This window comes from Saccharomycopsis crataegensis (genome assembly GCF_037102585.1).
Source record: "Saccharomycopsis crataegensis DNA, jcf7180000000084, whole genome shotgun sequence".
NCBI lineage: Eukaryota > Fungi > Ascomycota > Saccharomycetes > Ascoideales > Saccharomycopsidaceae > Saccharomycopsis > Saccharomycopsis crataegensis.
Genome location: NW_027043829.1, coordinates 4,159,543 through 4,173,015, shown reverse-complemented (window position 1 = coordinate 4,173,015; position 13,473 = coordinate 4,159,543). Strand labels below are relative to the sequence as shown.

The 13,473-nt window shown below is 38.7% G+C and overlaps 5 protein-coding genes across 5 annotated transcripts; 3 read left to right on the top strand and 2 right to left on the bottom strand. All coding sequences in view use genetic code 12, as the record gives it.

The window, feature by feature from the left end:
- Positions 1 to 395: 395 nt before the first annotated feature.
- On the top strand, positions 396 to 1,151 carry ISA1 (Fe-binding Fe/S cluster assembly protein ISA1; the record flags this gene model as incomplete). The annotated part of the gene is made up of 1 exon (XM_064998361.1): positions 396 to 1,151. One exon carries the CDS (start codon positions 396 to 398, stop codon positions 1,149 to 1,151), a length of 756 nt encoding a protein of 251 aa, XP_064854433.1.
- Positions 1,152 to 1,799: 648 nt separating this feature from the next.
- DASC09_047610 (lysophosphatidic acid acyltransferase) lies at positions 1,800 to 3,173 on the bottom strand (the record flags this gene model as incomplete). The annotated part of the gene is made up of 1 exon (XM_064998360.1): positions 1,800 to 3,173. The coding sequence occupies one exon, from the start codon at positions 3,171 to 3,173 to the stop codon at positions 1,800 to 1,802; it is 1,374 nt and encodes a 457-aa protein (XP_064854432.1).
- A 246-nt stretch (positions 3,174 to 3,419) lies between these two features.
- On the top strand, positions 3,420 to 5,570 carry DASC09_047600 (uncharacterized protein; the record flags this gene model as incomplete). Its single annotated transcript, XM_064998359.1, has 1 exon — positions 3,420 to 5,570. One exon carries the CDS (start codon positions 3,420 to 3,422, stop codon positions 5,568 to 5,570), a length of 2,151 nt encoding a protein of 716 aa, XP_064854431.1.
- A 324-nt stretch (positions 5,571 to 5,894) lies between these two features.
- On the bottom strand, positions 5,895 to 8,385 carry ACO2 (aconitate hydratase ACO2; the record flags this gene model as incomplete). Its single annotated transcript, XM_064998358.1, has 2 exons — positions 5,895 to 8,252; positions 8,335 to 8,385. The coding sequence occupies 2 exons, from the start codon at positions 8,383 to 8,385 to the stop codon at positions 5,895 to 5,897; spliced, it is 2,409 nt and encodes an 802-aa protein (XP_064854430.1).
- Positions 8,386 to 8,714: 329 nt separating this feature from the next.
- On the top strand, positions 8,715 to 13,313 carry ARO1 (pentafunctional protein ARO1p; the record flags this gene model as incomplete). The annotated part of the gene is made up of 1 exon (XM_064998357.1): positions 8,715 to 13,313. The coding sequence occupies one exon, from the start codon at positions 8,715 to 8,717 to the stop codon at positions 13,311 to 13,313; it is 4,599 nt and encodes a 1,532-aa protein (XP_064854429.1).
- Between the last annotated feature and the right edge of the window lie 160 nt (positions 13,314 to 13,473).

The window sequence follows — 13,473 nt, the reverse complement described above, 5'->3', positions numbered from 1 at the left end:
GTTCATTTTAGCAGAATTGACGCGAAAGGAAACTAGAAAACTTCTTGAAAGAATAGTTTCAGAGACCTCCAGTAGTTAAAAGATACGTCTCCAGTATTCACTATTCAGTACTCCATCTTGTAATCAATAACAATTTTGTGCTCACTATCATTATGTACCGATATCCATCATTATTATGTGACAACTTCCGTAAGTCGGAGATGCAACGTCAGTCAGAAATGCTGATGAACATGCGCAACATCATTGGCCCATTTTGGTTATGTGCTCTACTTTGAGCACGTGAGAGTCATCATCCCCAGCTATTTTTCTTCTTTTAAATCATCAATTATTAATGAAAGCTTCCTCCCTCCATTACTCATGCCTACCTTTATTACAAACACAAGATATATTCAACCATGTTCAAAAACTACTCATCGCTCATACGCAAACTAGGATCTATAGAACAAAAGAGACTTCTATCTGATTCAACTAAAGGTTCTAAGCGTTATATACAAACTATTAACCAGGCTCCAACATCATCTACTTTCTCATATGTGCCTTTGAAGAGTAATCCATCAAGCGTCGAACAAAATTCTGCTTCCCAGTGGAATAGACATACTCTTGCAAGCGGAACTCGCAAATCACTAAACAAGGCAGCAAACAGCCCCGACTTAGGAGGCAATAAGTCCGCCAAAGATAACTCAGGGTCCAATATGATAGGAAGAAAACTTGGTAATTCATTATCAAAAAGGGCTGCAAATTCAACATTAACTTCCGGAAACACGCCTTCCGCTTCATCCACTGACATAAAACCAAAACCAAGAAGAAGACAATTAAAACCAAGAAAATCCCTAATAACATGTACGTCGGGCGCCAGAGAACGTCTTCGTGATTTATTTAACCAACCAAACCCTCAATATATTAAAGTTGGCGTCAAAAACCGTGGATGCTCTGGTCTCTCGTATCATTTGGAATATGTTTCCAAGCCAGAAAAGTTTGATGAAATTGTGAAACTTGGTGATGATTTGATGATAATCATTGATTCCAAAGCATTGTTTAGTATAATTGGTAGTGAAATGGACTACGTTGAAGATAAATTATCGAGTCGTTTTGTGTTCAATAATCCAAACTCAAAGGGCTCTTGTGGTTGTGGAGAATCCTTCATGGTATAATTTACTATTTTTTTTTTTAAAAAAACTTTCTATTATTGTTGAGCTTAGTAATAAGCTTTGGGTGTTTGCCAAAATGGGCAAGTTAGAGTAGTACTGATTCCCAACCTTACCCACTTATAACTGCTTCAAGCTTTACCAATCAAATTCTTTTTAATTGCATATTTTGCATAAAGAATCTGTCTGTTTTTAATCTTTTAACAGAAAAAAAGTTTTGTTAAACCACGATCTTCATAATGATCTGCTCTATAACCATATTCCACAAACTTGTACGATACACTATTCCTCCTCACTTGGAACTTTCCTTTTCTTCTAAAGTATATTTAATATATAATACATATGATTTTATTATTTTAAACAAGAATATTTTAAGTGAAAGGAATTTTATGGTCTAATGTTACACCTCCAATCTGAAATATTCATAGCAATAATAGAAGCCGTATCGGTGTTTTTTGTCTTCAAGCCACTGTTTCCAAGAATATTGGAAACCATTGAATCAACGCGCATTGAATATTCATGATTTCTGTAATTGGATATTGAACGAACTTAATTACCTACAAGCCACTATAATGTACAGAATCTATTATATTTATAGTGTATTTGTGGTATAATCAAAGAGAGAAAAAATAGAAAAGGAAAATCTAACACAATTCATTCCCAATTGAGAAACTTCTTTATCACTGAGGTGAAACCCTGTGGGTTATCCAAAAAAATATTATGTCCACTATCTGGGATGATTTTGAAACTTGATTTGGCTCCTAAATCCAGTCTGTTGATGTAATTAGAAGCAGCTCTTCCCGCTTTAACATCCATCCAATCTTTGTCACCGTATATCCATAAAGTTTCAGGAAATTTAGCTGCGATTCTTCCGTCAGCCTGTGCCTCCTTAAAAGCTACAAGTTTATCAAATCCAGGGTCTCGAGCAGCACCGATAGGCGCCAATAGTCTAGTAATAGCCTTTTCAGTAGATGATTTCTTCCAAAAAGTTGCTAAAACGTATTTTGATAGTAAATCGAGTTCTTTCTCATCAGTGGCACTTTGTTGGTACCTTCTTGACGCATAACCTGAAGCCATCCACACGCCAACAGGACCCATATTTCGAAGAATGCCAAATGGCAAGCTAGAAGTATCCCAAAGCTTTATAAAAACAGATGGTAATCTAGTTAACATTCCGAAGTTGGAATAGCTGAGTGAATCTGCAGAAGCTTCAATCCCAGTCAAAGCCTTTTTATCACTGAGCTGTTTCATAGAGTTGATAGAATAAACAGATCTTTCTATGCCCACAGGTGATACTAATATCAACTTTTCCACATTATCGGGGTATTTCAAAGCATAGCATAGTGACAAATACCCGCCAAATGAATGACCAAGCAAATTGATTTTTGACAAGTTTTTCAGCTGTCTCCACTTCTCAATAGACTCGACGTAATAATTTTCATACAATTCAGTAGTCTTTTTGGTGGTTTCTGCAAGCTTTCTTAGGGTGCCTTGGTCATCTAAAAAATCAAGGGATGGTATTTTCACTTCAGCTTTGATTTGAGAGCTTGGTAATTTCCCTAAAGATGCTACGCTGGACTGGGCCTCTTGGAGCTGATTTGGCTCTTTTTTGTAGTAAAAACTCACCTTAGGACTTCTAAATCCTTCCTCTTTAAAATTGAAAGGCGTTGAACTAGAAAGTGAGTGGCCTAGCATGTCTATTGAGAAGAGCTGAAACTTTCTGGATTTATCCTCCAACCGGGTCATCGAGTCATAATTGCGGCAAAACACACCGAGACCAGCACCATAACCATGAATCATCAACAAGTTATCTGCTACTTTATCATCTTCACCATTGAGGTTGCTGATGGAGAGTTCATTCAAGTAGTTGCCATCGCCATCAAGCATCGCCTTCGAAATTCGGGCGGTCCGTCCCAGCCCATCGTCTGCATTAAAGAAGGGTAAAGAGTATTTTATGAGCTGTTCTTGGGCGAGCTCTAGCTCCTCCTTCTTCCGTATTCTTATCCAACTGCTTATAGATTCAAACATCACTTTTGTCTTGCTCATAGAAATGAAATACAGCTTATTCCGTTCGGATATAACAAAACGGAAAAGAAAAAGAAAGAGAAAAAGAGAGAAAAAAAAAAGATCCGACTTCTGGGTGTAATTATTAGGTCCGCAGCGATCGGCGGTGAAACTTGACCGTCGCATATATAAATTCCGTTAATTCCTATCTGTCCTTTTCTTTTATCAGTCTCTGTCCAGATCACTAAAAAATAAAATAAAAAAAAAAAAATGACCAGTGTTGCCACTGTTCACAAGGAGGGACTTCCTCCTGCTCCAATTTACAATGATGGAGACTCTGTTGAGGATGTCATTGACAGAATTCCCGTATATCAGCATTTGAGTGACTACGAGGGACTTGTCGAAGTCCCTGGGCCTAAAAAGCCTGGTTACTCTCCGATCTTTAGGAACCAGGTTGCAAAGGACAACCACTTAACCATTTATAGTCCAGAATTATCCACTCTTTACTCCATTTTCATAAGGTCTTATTTCCGCAATCCTGATAAAAAGTTTTTGGGTTATCGTGCCTCTACTCAAAGTCCTTTTCAGTATTTGACATATGCAGAAGTTCATGACTTGTCCCTTGATTTGGGGGCTGGGATAAAGTATCTTCTTGCCGCAGAAAAATCTCAGATTGTGACCTTTTACATGCCAAATTGCTATCAATTTCCGATCATCGATCTTGCAACTCAAGCTCATTCCTTTGTAAACACCTGTTTGTATGATTCATTGGGTCAGAATGCATTTGTTCACATATTCGGCTTGACAGACTCTCCAATTGTTTTCACTCAGAAGAGCAAGGTTGAGAAGATTGTAACTTTAGAGGTCAAAAGTTTGAAATTCATTATTACTAATGAAGAATTGGATTCAACTAAAGATTTTGACCTCTTTGATAAATGCCAAAAAAAAGGTTACTTGTTAATGGATTTGAAGTCACTCGCTGGTCTTGGGAAGAAACATCATGTTGGGGTCAGCCTTCCTAAACCAGATGATATTTTCACCATTTCTTTTACTTCTGGTACTACTGGTATGCCTAAAGGGGTGATCATAACTCACAAAATGATCGTTGCTTCTATTTCTGTTACCACATTATTCACAGTAGGAAAGCGGAGTCTTTCAGTTTTCGTGTTTTTACCACTAGCACATTGTTTCCAAAGACTTGCCATGTACCTTGATACTTTATTGGAATCAACACTCCATTTCCCAACTGACCCAACCAATCCTGCGACTTACTTCGAAGATATGAAGGCTTGTAAGCCAGGATATTTGTGTGCTGTCCCAAGAATTTTGACAAAAATTGAAATGGCTTTGAAATCAGTTCTTCAGAATTCAAAGTTTTTGTCAAAATGCATCTATTACAAAATTGAGAAATTAAAGAAGGGTGAAGATGCATCTCATTTTGTGTACGACAAATTCTTGTGCAAGAAGATTAGAGCTGCTTTTGGTTTCGATAATATTAATTACATTGCCTGTGGGTCTGCGGTTTTGCCAATTGAAACACAATATTTCATTAGGGCTGCTTTCAATTTGCCTATTATCGAAGGTTATGGATTAACTGAATCAGGAACAGTTGCTACTATGAACCCCGGCTTCTTGAAAACTTTGGGGTATGTAGGATACATTGGTTTCCAACTTGATATGAGATTTCGCGATGTTCCGGAAATGGGTTACTCTTTCGAGAAGAATAGAAGTGGTGAATTGTTAATCAGAGGCCCTTGTATTAGTCCTGGCTACTGGAAAGCTGAAGCTAAATGGCAAGAAAATCTTGACGATGGGTTTTTCTGCACTGGCGATATCTTCAAAATGCATCCGGGCAATTTGCTTAGCGTTATCGATAGAGTCAAAAACTTCTTCAAATTATCACAAGGGAAATTCATTTCATCTGAAAAGATTCAGGACTCCTACTTGAATACTTCCGCTTTAATTGAGCATATGTTTGTCTACGGTGACAGTGCGAGAAATTTCTTAGTGGCTATTGCATCGATTAATGTTGCAGAAATTGGTAACTATCTTCTCAAACATGACATTGCTTTTACTGTTGATGGTAAGAAGTATACCGCTGGTGATTATATAGAATTAAACCAGCAAGTCATGGCTAACAAGGCTCCTTATAAAATCACCAGTAGTTTGCTTAATTTGCTTAATGACAAACTGCTTAGAGTAAAGATTTTAACCGAGCTTAACAAGCCTCTCATGGGCAAATTTTTGTCATATGAAATGATAAAGAATATCCACTTCGGTACAAATTCATTCAGTATCGAAGAAGACACATTGACCCCTACCTTAAAATTAAAAAGGCATAATGCCAAAAGGAAGTATGATGAGGAGATTGAAATGATGTACAAAGAAGGTAATATTTCTACCGCCAGTGTTAGGCTTTGAATTTCGGCATTCTTTCGTAATTTAAATACCTTTCTTTCTTTTTGCTATTGGAAAAATAAGACTTCTCTGGTGTTTTATCACCCTACATCTAGTATAAATATTCTAAAATCTTTTTTTTTTTTTTATTGTATTAATGTATTTTTGTCAGATAGATTTTCAGTTACTTTGGCGTTTGAAAACTTGTACCGTGAATATTCTTTTTTATGTGTTGGGAGCACTTCGTGTTGATCTTGTAATCGCTACTTGTTCATTTTTATTATCGTTTCATTTCAAACACTATAAACAGAGTATATTATTAATATCTTTACAAAAAATAAACATATCCTATTGATTATGCTTTTCTCTTCTCAAATTGCCAATATAATTGATGGCACTACCGGCTTTGAAGAATTCTATTTGATCTTTACTCATTGTGTGCTTAGCCTTGATAATGAACTCTTCTTGAGTGTCCTTCTTAGTAACTTGGATATCAATAAAACCGCCGTTATCGCCGTTTTTAGCAACCATATCACGCACATTTAAAGTTTTCAAGACATCCCCACTACCAATTTTATCATAATCAGCTTCATCAGCAAACCATAATGGGAGCATACCCTGTTTCTTCAAGTTGGTTTCATGAATACGAGCGAAAGATTTAACAAGGATGATTTTACCACCGAGAAAACGTGGAGATAATGCAGCGTGCTCACGAGCTGAGCCTTCACCATAATTATGTTCAGCAATAACGATCCATGGACGATTTTCTTCCTTCCATTTGATCATCAATTCTGGAATTGAGAACTGGGCTCCATCGAGGTCATAGACTTTATTAACTTCGCCAGTTTCCTTGTTTTGGGCACCAATAAGAGTATTGTTGGAGATATTTTCAAGATGACCCTTGTACTTCAACCAAGCACCAGCAGCAGAGATGTGATCAGTGGTACATTTTCCTTCTACTTTCAATAATACAGTTGTTTCGAGTTCTTCACCATTCCAAGCTTCGAATGGTTCTAATAATTGCAAACGAGTTGATTCTGGAGAAACATTGACGTTAACTTCTGGGTGTATTTGAGGAGCAACTTCTGGGTAAAATTCTTCGCGGCCCTTAATGAAACCATCGGATGGAAGATCATGACCCACAGGTGGGTTAAACTTGAAATTTCTGCCATCTTCAGTGATGATTTCGTCAGTAACTGGGTTGAAGTTTGCATCACCAGAGTAAATCATGGCGGTGACAATTTCTGGAGAGGTCAAGAAATTCATGGTATTACGATTACCATCATTACGGGCACGGAAATTTCTGTTGAAAGAAGTGAAAATAGCGTTAGTTTCACTCGATGTTTTAGAAACATCTTGACGGTCCCACTGACCAATACATGGGCCACAAGCGTTAGCAAGAACAGTGGCACCAGATTCTTGGAAAGTTTTGATGAGACCATCACGCTCAATGGTAGCACGAACCTGTTCGGACCCAGGGGTAACAAAGAATGGAATTTTAGGTTTGAGACCAAAATCACGAGCTTGTTTGACAAGTTCCACAGCCCTGGTCATATCTTGGTAAGAAGAGTTCGTACAAGAACCGATAAGACCCACGGATATCTTTCCTGGCCAACCATTCTTTTCGGCAGTAGCTCCGAATTCACTGATTTTAGTAGAAAGATCGGGGGTAAATGGACCATTGACATGTGGCTCCAAAGTATTCAAATCAATTTCGATAACTTTATCGTATTCGGCATTAGGATCAGCCTTAAGGAATGAAAATTGCTTGTTAACCTTCGCAGCGGCATCACCAATAGCACCACGCCCAGTAGCATGCAAGTAGTCGTGATGGGCTTGTTGGAATGGGAAAGTAGAGGTTGTTGCTCCAATTTCGGCACCCATATTACAGATTGTAGCCATACCAGTACAAGAAAGGCTTGAAACACCTTCACCAAAATATTCGACAATATAACCAGTACCACCACGAACAGTAAGGATACCTGCGAGGGTAGTGATCACATCCTTTGGAGAAGTCCATCCATTAAGTTTACCAGTCAAATGAACACCCAAAACCTTTGGTGCTTTCAATTCCCATGGAGTTCCAGTAAGAGCATCAACTGCATCGGCACCACCAACTCCAATAGCGATGGCGCCAAGACCACCAGCGTTAGGGGTATGTGAGTCGGTACCAAGCATCATGAGACCTGGAGTGGAGAAGTTTTCAAGAACGATTTGATGGATGATACCAGACCCTGGTCCCCAAAACTGGATTCCATATTTCTCAGCACAACTTTGCAAGAAGTCGAAAACCTCTTTGTTGGTAGCGATAGAAGCCTTCAAGTCAGATTCGGCACCATTTTTACCGACAATTAAATGGTCACAATGAATGGAAGCTGGAACAGCAGTGTTTGGCATCCCACATGTCATAAACTGAAGTAAAGCCATTTGTGCCGAGGCATCTTGCATTGCAACACGGTCAGGATTGAGCTTCAAGTATTCTAAGCCTCTGAGATCTCTCACGGTCTTAATTGATGAGAAAGTTTCCTCTGGATTGACAAGATGGGAGTAGAGAATTTTTTCAGCAAGCGTTAAAGGTTCATTATTCAAGATTTCCTTGACTTTTGAGAGTTTGTTAACGAGCTTTTCATACGGAGGGGCTCTGGATTTGAGATTTTCAGGAATACCAAAGTCCAAATTGCCAGTAGCAGTAGCGAAAGTTCGTACCTAATGAATGAAAAGTTAGTATAAGAAGAGTCCTTCTGGCAGATTCATTTGATAGAAGTGAGTAATTTGCAGCTATACTTGCTTGGCGACGGTGAGCACTGAGGGTTGCTGCTCTAGAGGCACGAGAAAGCATTGTCAATAGGAGATCTCTGACTGATTGCTATTTAAAAGAGAACGTTAACCCAGAAAAGAATTGTCGAAGATATATATGACACAACAAGAAAAATTCAAAAATTTTGCCAGTCAAAAAGATTAGCGTGAAAAGTACGATGACTAACAGCTGTGGATGCTGCGTGCCGATGCAGAGCAGTACAGTGGTGATTCCCCAGGGAAAAAAAAAAAAAAGGACGTCAGTTAGTCACCACCATCCTTCAATGTTGGAGAAAAAAAAATCACACAAAAAAAAAAATTCATGATTAGTACTACTGAGTAGTTAGCCAAACACCAACAACAACTAACACAATGACGGTCAACAAGGTCTCTATTCTCGGAAGAGAATGTATCCATGTTGGTTACGACATTTCAAACCATATTGTTGACACTGTGCTTGCTGAAGAGAAATCTTCAACCTATGTCATTATCACAGACAAGAATATTGAACAAGCGGGTCATTTGGCTGAATACACCCAATTGTTTGAAAAAACCATCAACAGCAACCAACTCGCCTCTCGTGTTCTCACCTATGTGGTTCCTCCAGGAGAAAACCACAAATCTCGTGAAGTCAAGGCGTCTATTGAAGACTGGCTTCTACTTCAAGGTTGCACCAGAGACACAGTGATCATTGCCCTTGGGGGTGGTGTCATTGGCGACATGATTGGTTATGTTGCCGCCACCTATATGCGTGGGGTCCGTGTTATCCAGATTCCAACCACCCTATTAGCCATGGTTGATAGCAGTATTGGTGGTAAAACCGCAGTCGACACCCCATTAGGTAAGAATTTTATTGGCGCCTTCCACCAACCTCGCTACGTGTTTGCCGATGTTAAATTCCTAGAAACTCTTCCGGAGCGTCAGCTAATTAATGGTATGGCTGAAGTCATCAAAACTGCTGCTATCTGGAACGCTAGTGAGTTCAAACGTTTAGAAGATCATTCTGCAAAATTTTTGAAATGTATCGGCGCTAAAGATTTCGCTCCAATTAGAGAGCATTTACTTTTGTGTGTATTGAATTCTATTGCCGTCAAATGTGAAGTAGTTACTGCTGATGAAAAGGAAGGCGGCTTGCGTAACCTTTTGAATTTGGGACATACCATCGGGCATGCTTATGAAGCTATTCTTACTCCTCAAGCTCTTCACGGTGAGTGTGTGGCAGTTGGTACTATTAAAGAAGCAGAACTTTCCAGATATCTTGGTATATTATCACCAGTGGCTGTTTCTCGTCTTTACAAGATTTTCCAAGCTTATGGATTGCCAACTTCTATTCATGACAAGAAATTTGCCCAAATCTGTCATTACAAGAAATGCCCACTTGAAACTCTCCTTAAAAAGATGGCTATCGATAAAAAGAATGATGGTTCTAAGAAGAAAGTTGTTCTTTTAGAATCTATTGGTAAGTGTTACGAACCTCATGCGTCTTATGTTAATGACCAGGATCTTAGGTTTGTCCTTACCGATGAAGTACTTGTTCACCCATATCCACAAGTATCCAATAAGAAATTCACCATTACACCACCAGGATCTAAGTCTATCTCTAACCGTGCTCTCACTCTCGCCTCATTGGGTCTTGGGGAATGTAAATTGCGTAATTTACTTCACAGTGACGATACCGGAGTCATGTTGAAAGCCATTACTGACCTTAAAGGTGCCTCTTTTGAAATTGCTCCTGATGGAGAAACTCTTGTTGTTCGTGGTAATGGAGGTAAATTCGTTAGCACCGAAGAAAAGCAGCTTTATCTTGGTAACGCTGGTACCGCTTCTCGTTTCTTGGCTTCTGTTGCTACTCTTGCCAAGGGCGGTTCAAGAGTTATCCTTACTGGTAACGCTCGTATGCAAGAACGTCCAATTGGTCCTCTTGTTGATGCGCTTCGTGCAAACGGCTCATCTATCAAATATTTGAACAGAGAGGGCTCATTACCGCTTGATATTGCCAGTACTGGTTTCCAAGGTGGAGTTATTGAACTCAAGGCTACTGTGTCTTCACAATATGTCTCCTCCATTCTTATGTGTGCACCATATGCTGAAAACCCTGTTACTTTGAAACTTGTCGGCGGTAAACCAATTAGTCAATTCTACATTGACATGACCGTTTCAATGATGGCTTCATTCGGTATTGAGGTCACCAAGGACCCAATTGAACCACATACTTACCATATTCCACAAGGTCATTATGTCAATCCTCCAGAGTATGTTATTGAATCGGATGCTTCATCTGCCACTTATCCTTTAGCTCTTGCCGCCCTTACCGGTTGTGAAGTGACTGTGCCAAATATTGGATCCAGTTCTTTGCAAGGCGATGCGCGTTTTGGTATTGATGTGTTGAAAGCTATGGGCGCTAATGTTGTACAAACTGCCACTTCCACCACTGTCGTTGGTGGTAAAATTCCATCATTAAATGCTTTGACAGAGGTTGATATGGAACCAATGACGGATGCTTTCCTTACTGCTAGTGTTGTTGCCGCAGTATCCAAGGGTAAGACTAGAATTATTGGTATTGCTAATCAACATGTTAAAGAATGTGACCGTATTCAAGCAATGGTTGACGAACTTGCCAAATTTGGCGTCAAGGCCGAAGGGTTTGATGATGGTATTGAGATTTATGGTATTGATAGATCAGAGTTGAAAATACCGACCTTTGTGAAGACTTATGATGATCACCGTGTGGCTATGTCTTTCAGTTTACTTGCTGGTTTAGTTAATGATGGAAAGGGTGTGAGAATCTTGGAAAGATCATGTACAGGCAAAACATGGCCTGGCTGGTGGGATATTTTACATAGTTCTTTTGGTGTGGAATTGAATGGGTTTGAACCAGAAGCTGTGACAGAAAGTACCACTGTCCAAAATGACAAATCTATAATTGTCATCGGAATGCGCGGTGTTGGCAAAACCTGTCTTAGTGATTGGGGTGCTGATACTCTTGGGTACAAACGTATTGATCTTGATCATTACATGGAAGAAGTTCTCGGTATTAATATTAGAGAATTTATTAATACTGAAGGATTTGATAAATTCAGAGTTGAAGAATTTAAGATTTTCCAAAAAGCTCTAACTGATTTCCCGACTGGCCATGTTTTATCTACCGGTGGTGGAATTGTTGAAATTCCTGAGGCTCGTAAGGCTTTGAAAGAATATATTACTGCAGGTGGTAAGGTTATTCATTTGCATCGTGATATTTCTGAAACTATTTCATTCTTAGAAAAAGAAACCGATAGACCTAAGTATCTGGATGAAATCAGCGTTGTGTGGGAAAGACGTGCTAAATGGTATAAAGAATGCTCAAATTACCACTGGTATTCGAATCATTGCGATGGTGCTGAAGATTATGGTAGATTACGCTCAGCATTCACCAATTATTTACAAGTAATTTGTGGAATGAAACAGATCAATATTCCAAGCACTAAATCTTTCTTTGTGTGTTTGACGCTTGGTGATTTAAAAAAACACACTAATCTCATCAAGCCTGCTATCATGGGTTCTGATGCCGTTGAATTGAGAGTTGATTTATTAGATAAATGGGATAATGAATACGTTTGTCAGCAATTAGCCATTCTTAAGGAATACAACAATAATATTCCTATTGTTTTCACCATTAGAACTAAATCACAAGGAGGTAAGTTCCCTGATGATAACTACAGCGCTATCAAGGATTTGATTTTCAGTGCCATTAGACTTGGTGTTGAATATATTGATTTGGAATTATCCTTACCTGCTGATGTCAAATTTGAGATCTTGGCTAAGAAAAAGTTCTTCACTAAGATTATCGGTTCTAATCATGATTTTTCAGGTAATATTAAATGGGATAGTGATCAATGGGAAGCGAACTACTCTTTAGCTACCAGCTTGGATGTTGATGTGATTAAATTTGTTGGCACTGCCACAAGTTTTGGAGATAATGTTGCTCTCGAAAATTTCAGATTAAAGCATGCCAGTGGTAAAACACTTATCTTAATGAATATGAGTGAATTAGGGAAATTTTCAAGAGTTTTGAATACGATTCTTACTCCTGTTACCTCATCTTATTTGCCATCATCTTCTGCTCCAGGGCAATTGACAATTCAACAAATCAATAAGTACTCTTGTGAATTTGGATTATTGCCTGCCAAGAAGTTTTACATTGCTGGGTCTCCAATTGGTCATTCACGCTCACCAGTTTTACATAACACTGGATTCAAATTACTCGGATTACCGCACCATTATGATTACTTAGAAACCGTAGATGCCGCTGAGGTTTTTGAAAAGACCAAATCAAGTGATTTTGGAGGTTGCTCTGTAACTATTCCATTGAAACTCGACATCATGAAATATCTAACACATTTAACTGAAAATGCAAAGGTTATTGGGTCTGTCAATACCGTTTACAAGAATGTTCAAGGTGAATTGTGTGGGGATAATACTGATTGGATGGGAATCTATGGATCATTAACCAGACACAATGTTGCAGCTAAAGGCTTCACTGGCTTAGTGATTGGAGCTGGTGGAACTTCAAGAGCTGCTATTCATGCTTTGCACAAATTGGGTGCTTCCAAGATTTACTTGATTAACCGTACTATCGGTAAGTTGATTGAAATTGCTGAGAGCTTCCCAGTTGAATATAATGTGGAGATTGTTAATGAACCAGTTAATGTTGATGTGGCTGTGAGCTGCGTTCCAGGTAACTTGCCACTTGACAATGAATTGAAACAACAGTTGATGACTATCTTTGAAAAATCCGCAGGGTCATTGTTGGTTTTGGATGCCGCTTATAAACCTGAAGTCACTCCGTTGATGGAGTTGGCGAAGAGTGTTGGAGCTAATGTTATTGGGGGCAAAGAGATGCTTGTTTATCAGGGCATCGAGCAATTCCAAATCTGGACTGGCTTTGTCGCGCCATTTGATGAAATTTATGATGCTGTAGTTAACCATTGACCTAATGAGTCTTGCTATGAATGAAGTTTTTAAGGTTAAATTATTCTAGAAGTAAATAAAGAATATATATAAAGAAACGATTATAATTTTTAAAAGCAGTAATGTAGCAAATATTATAACTTTTTATTAACGGCAATCATTTATGCCAATGCTCTGCTTA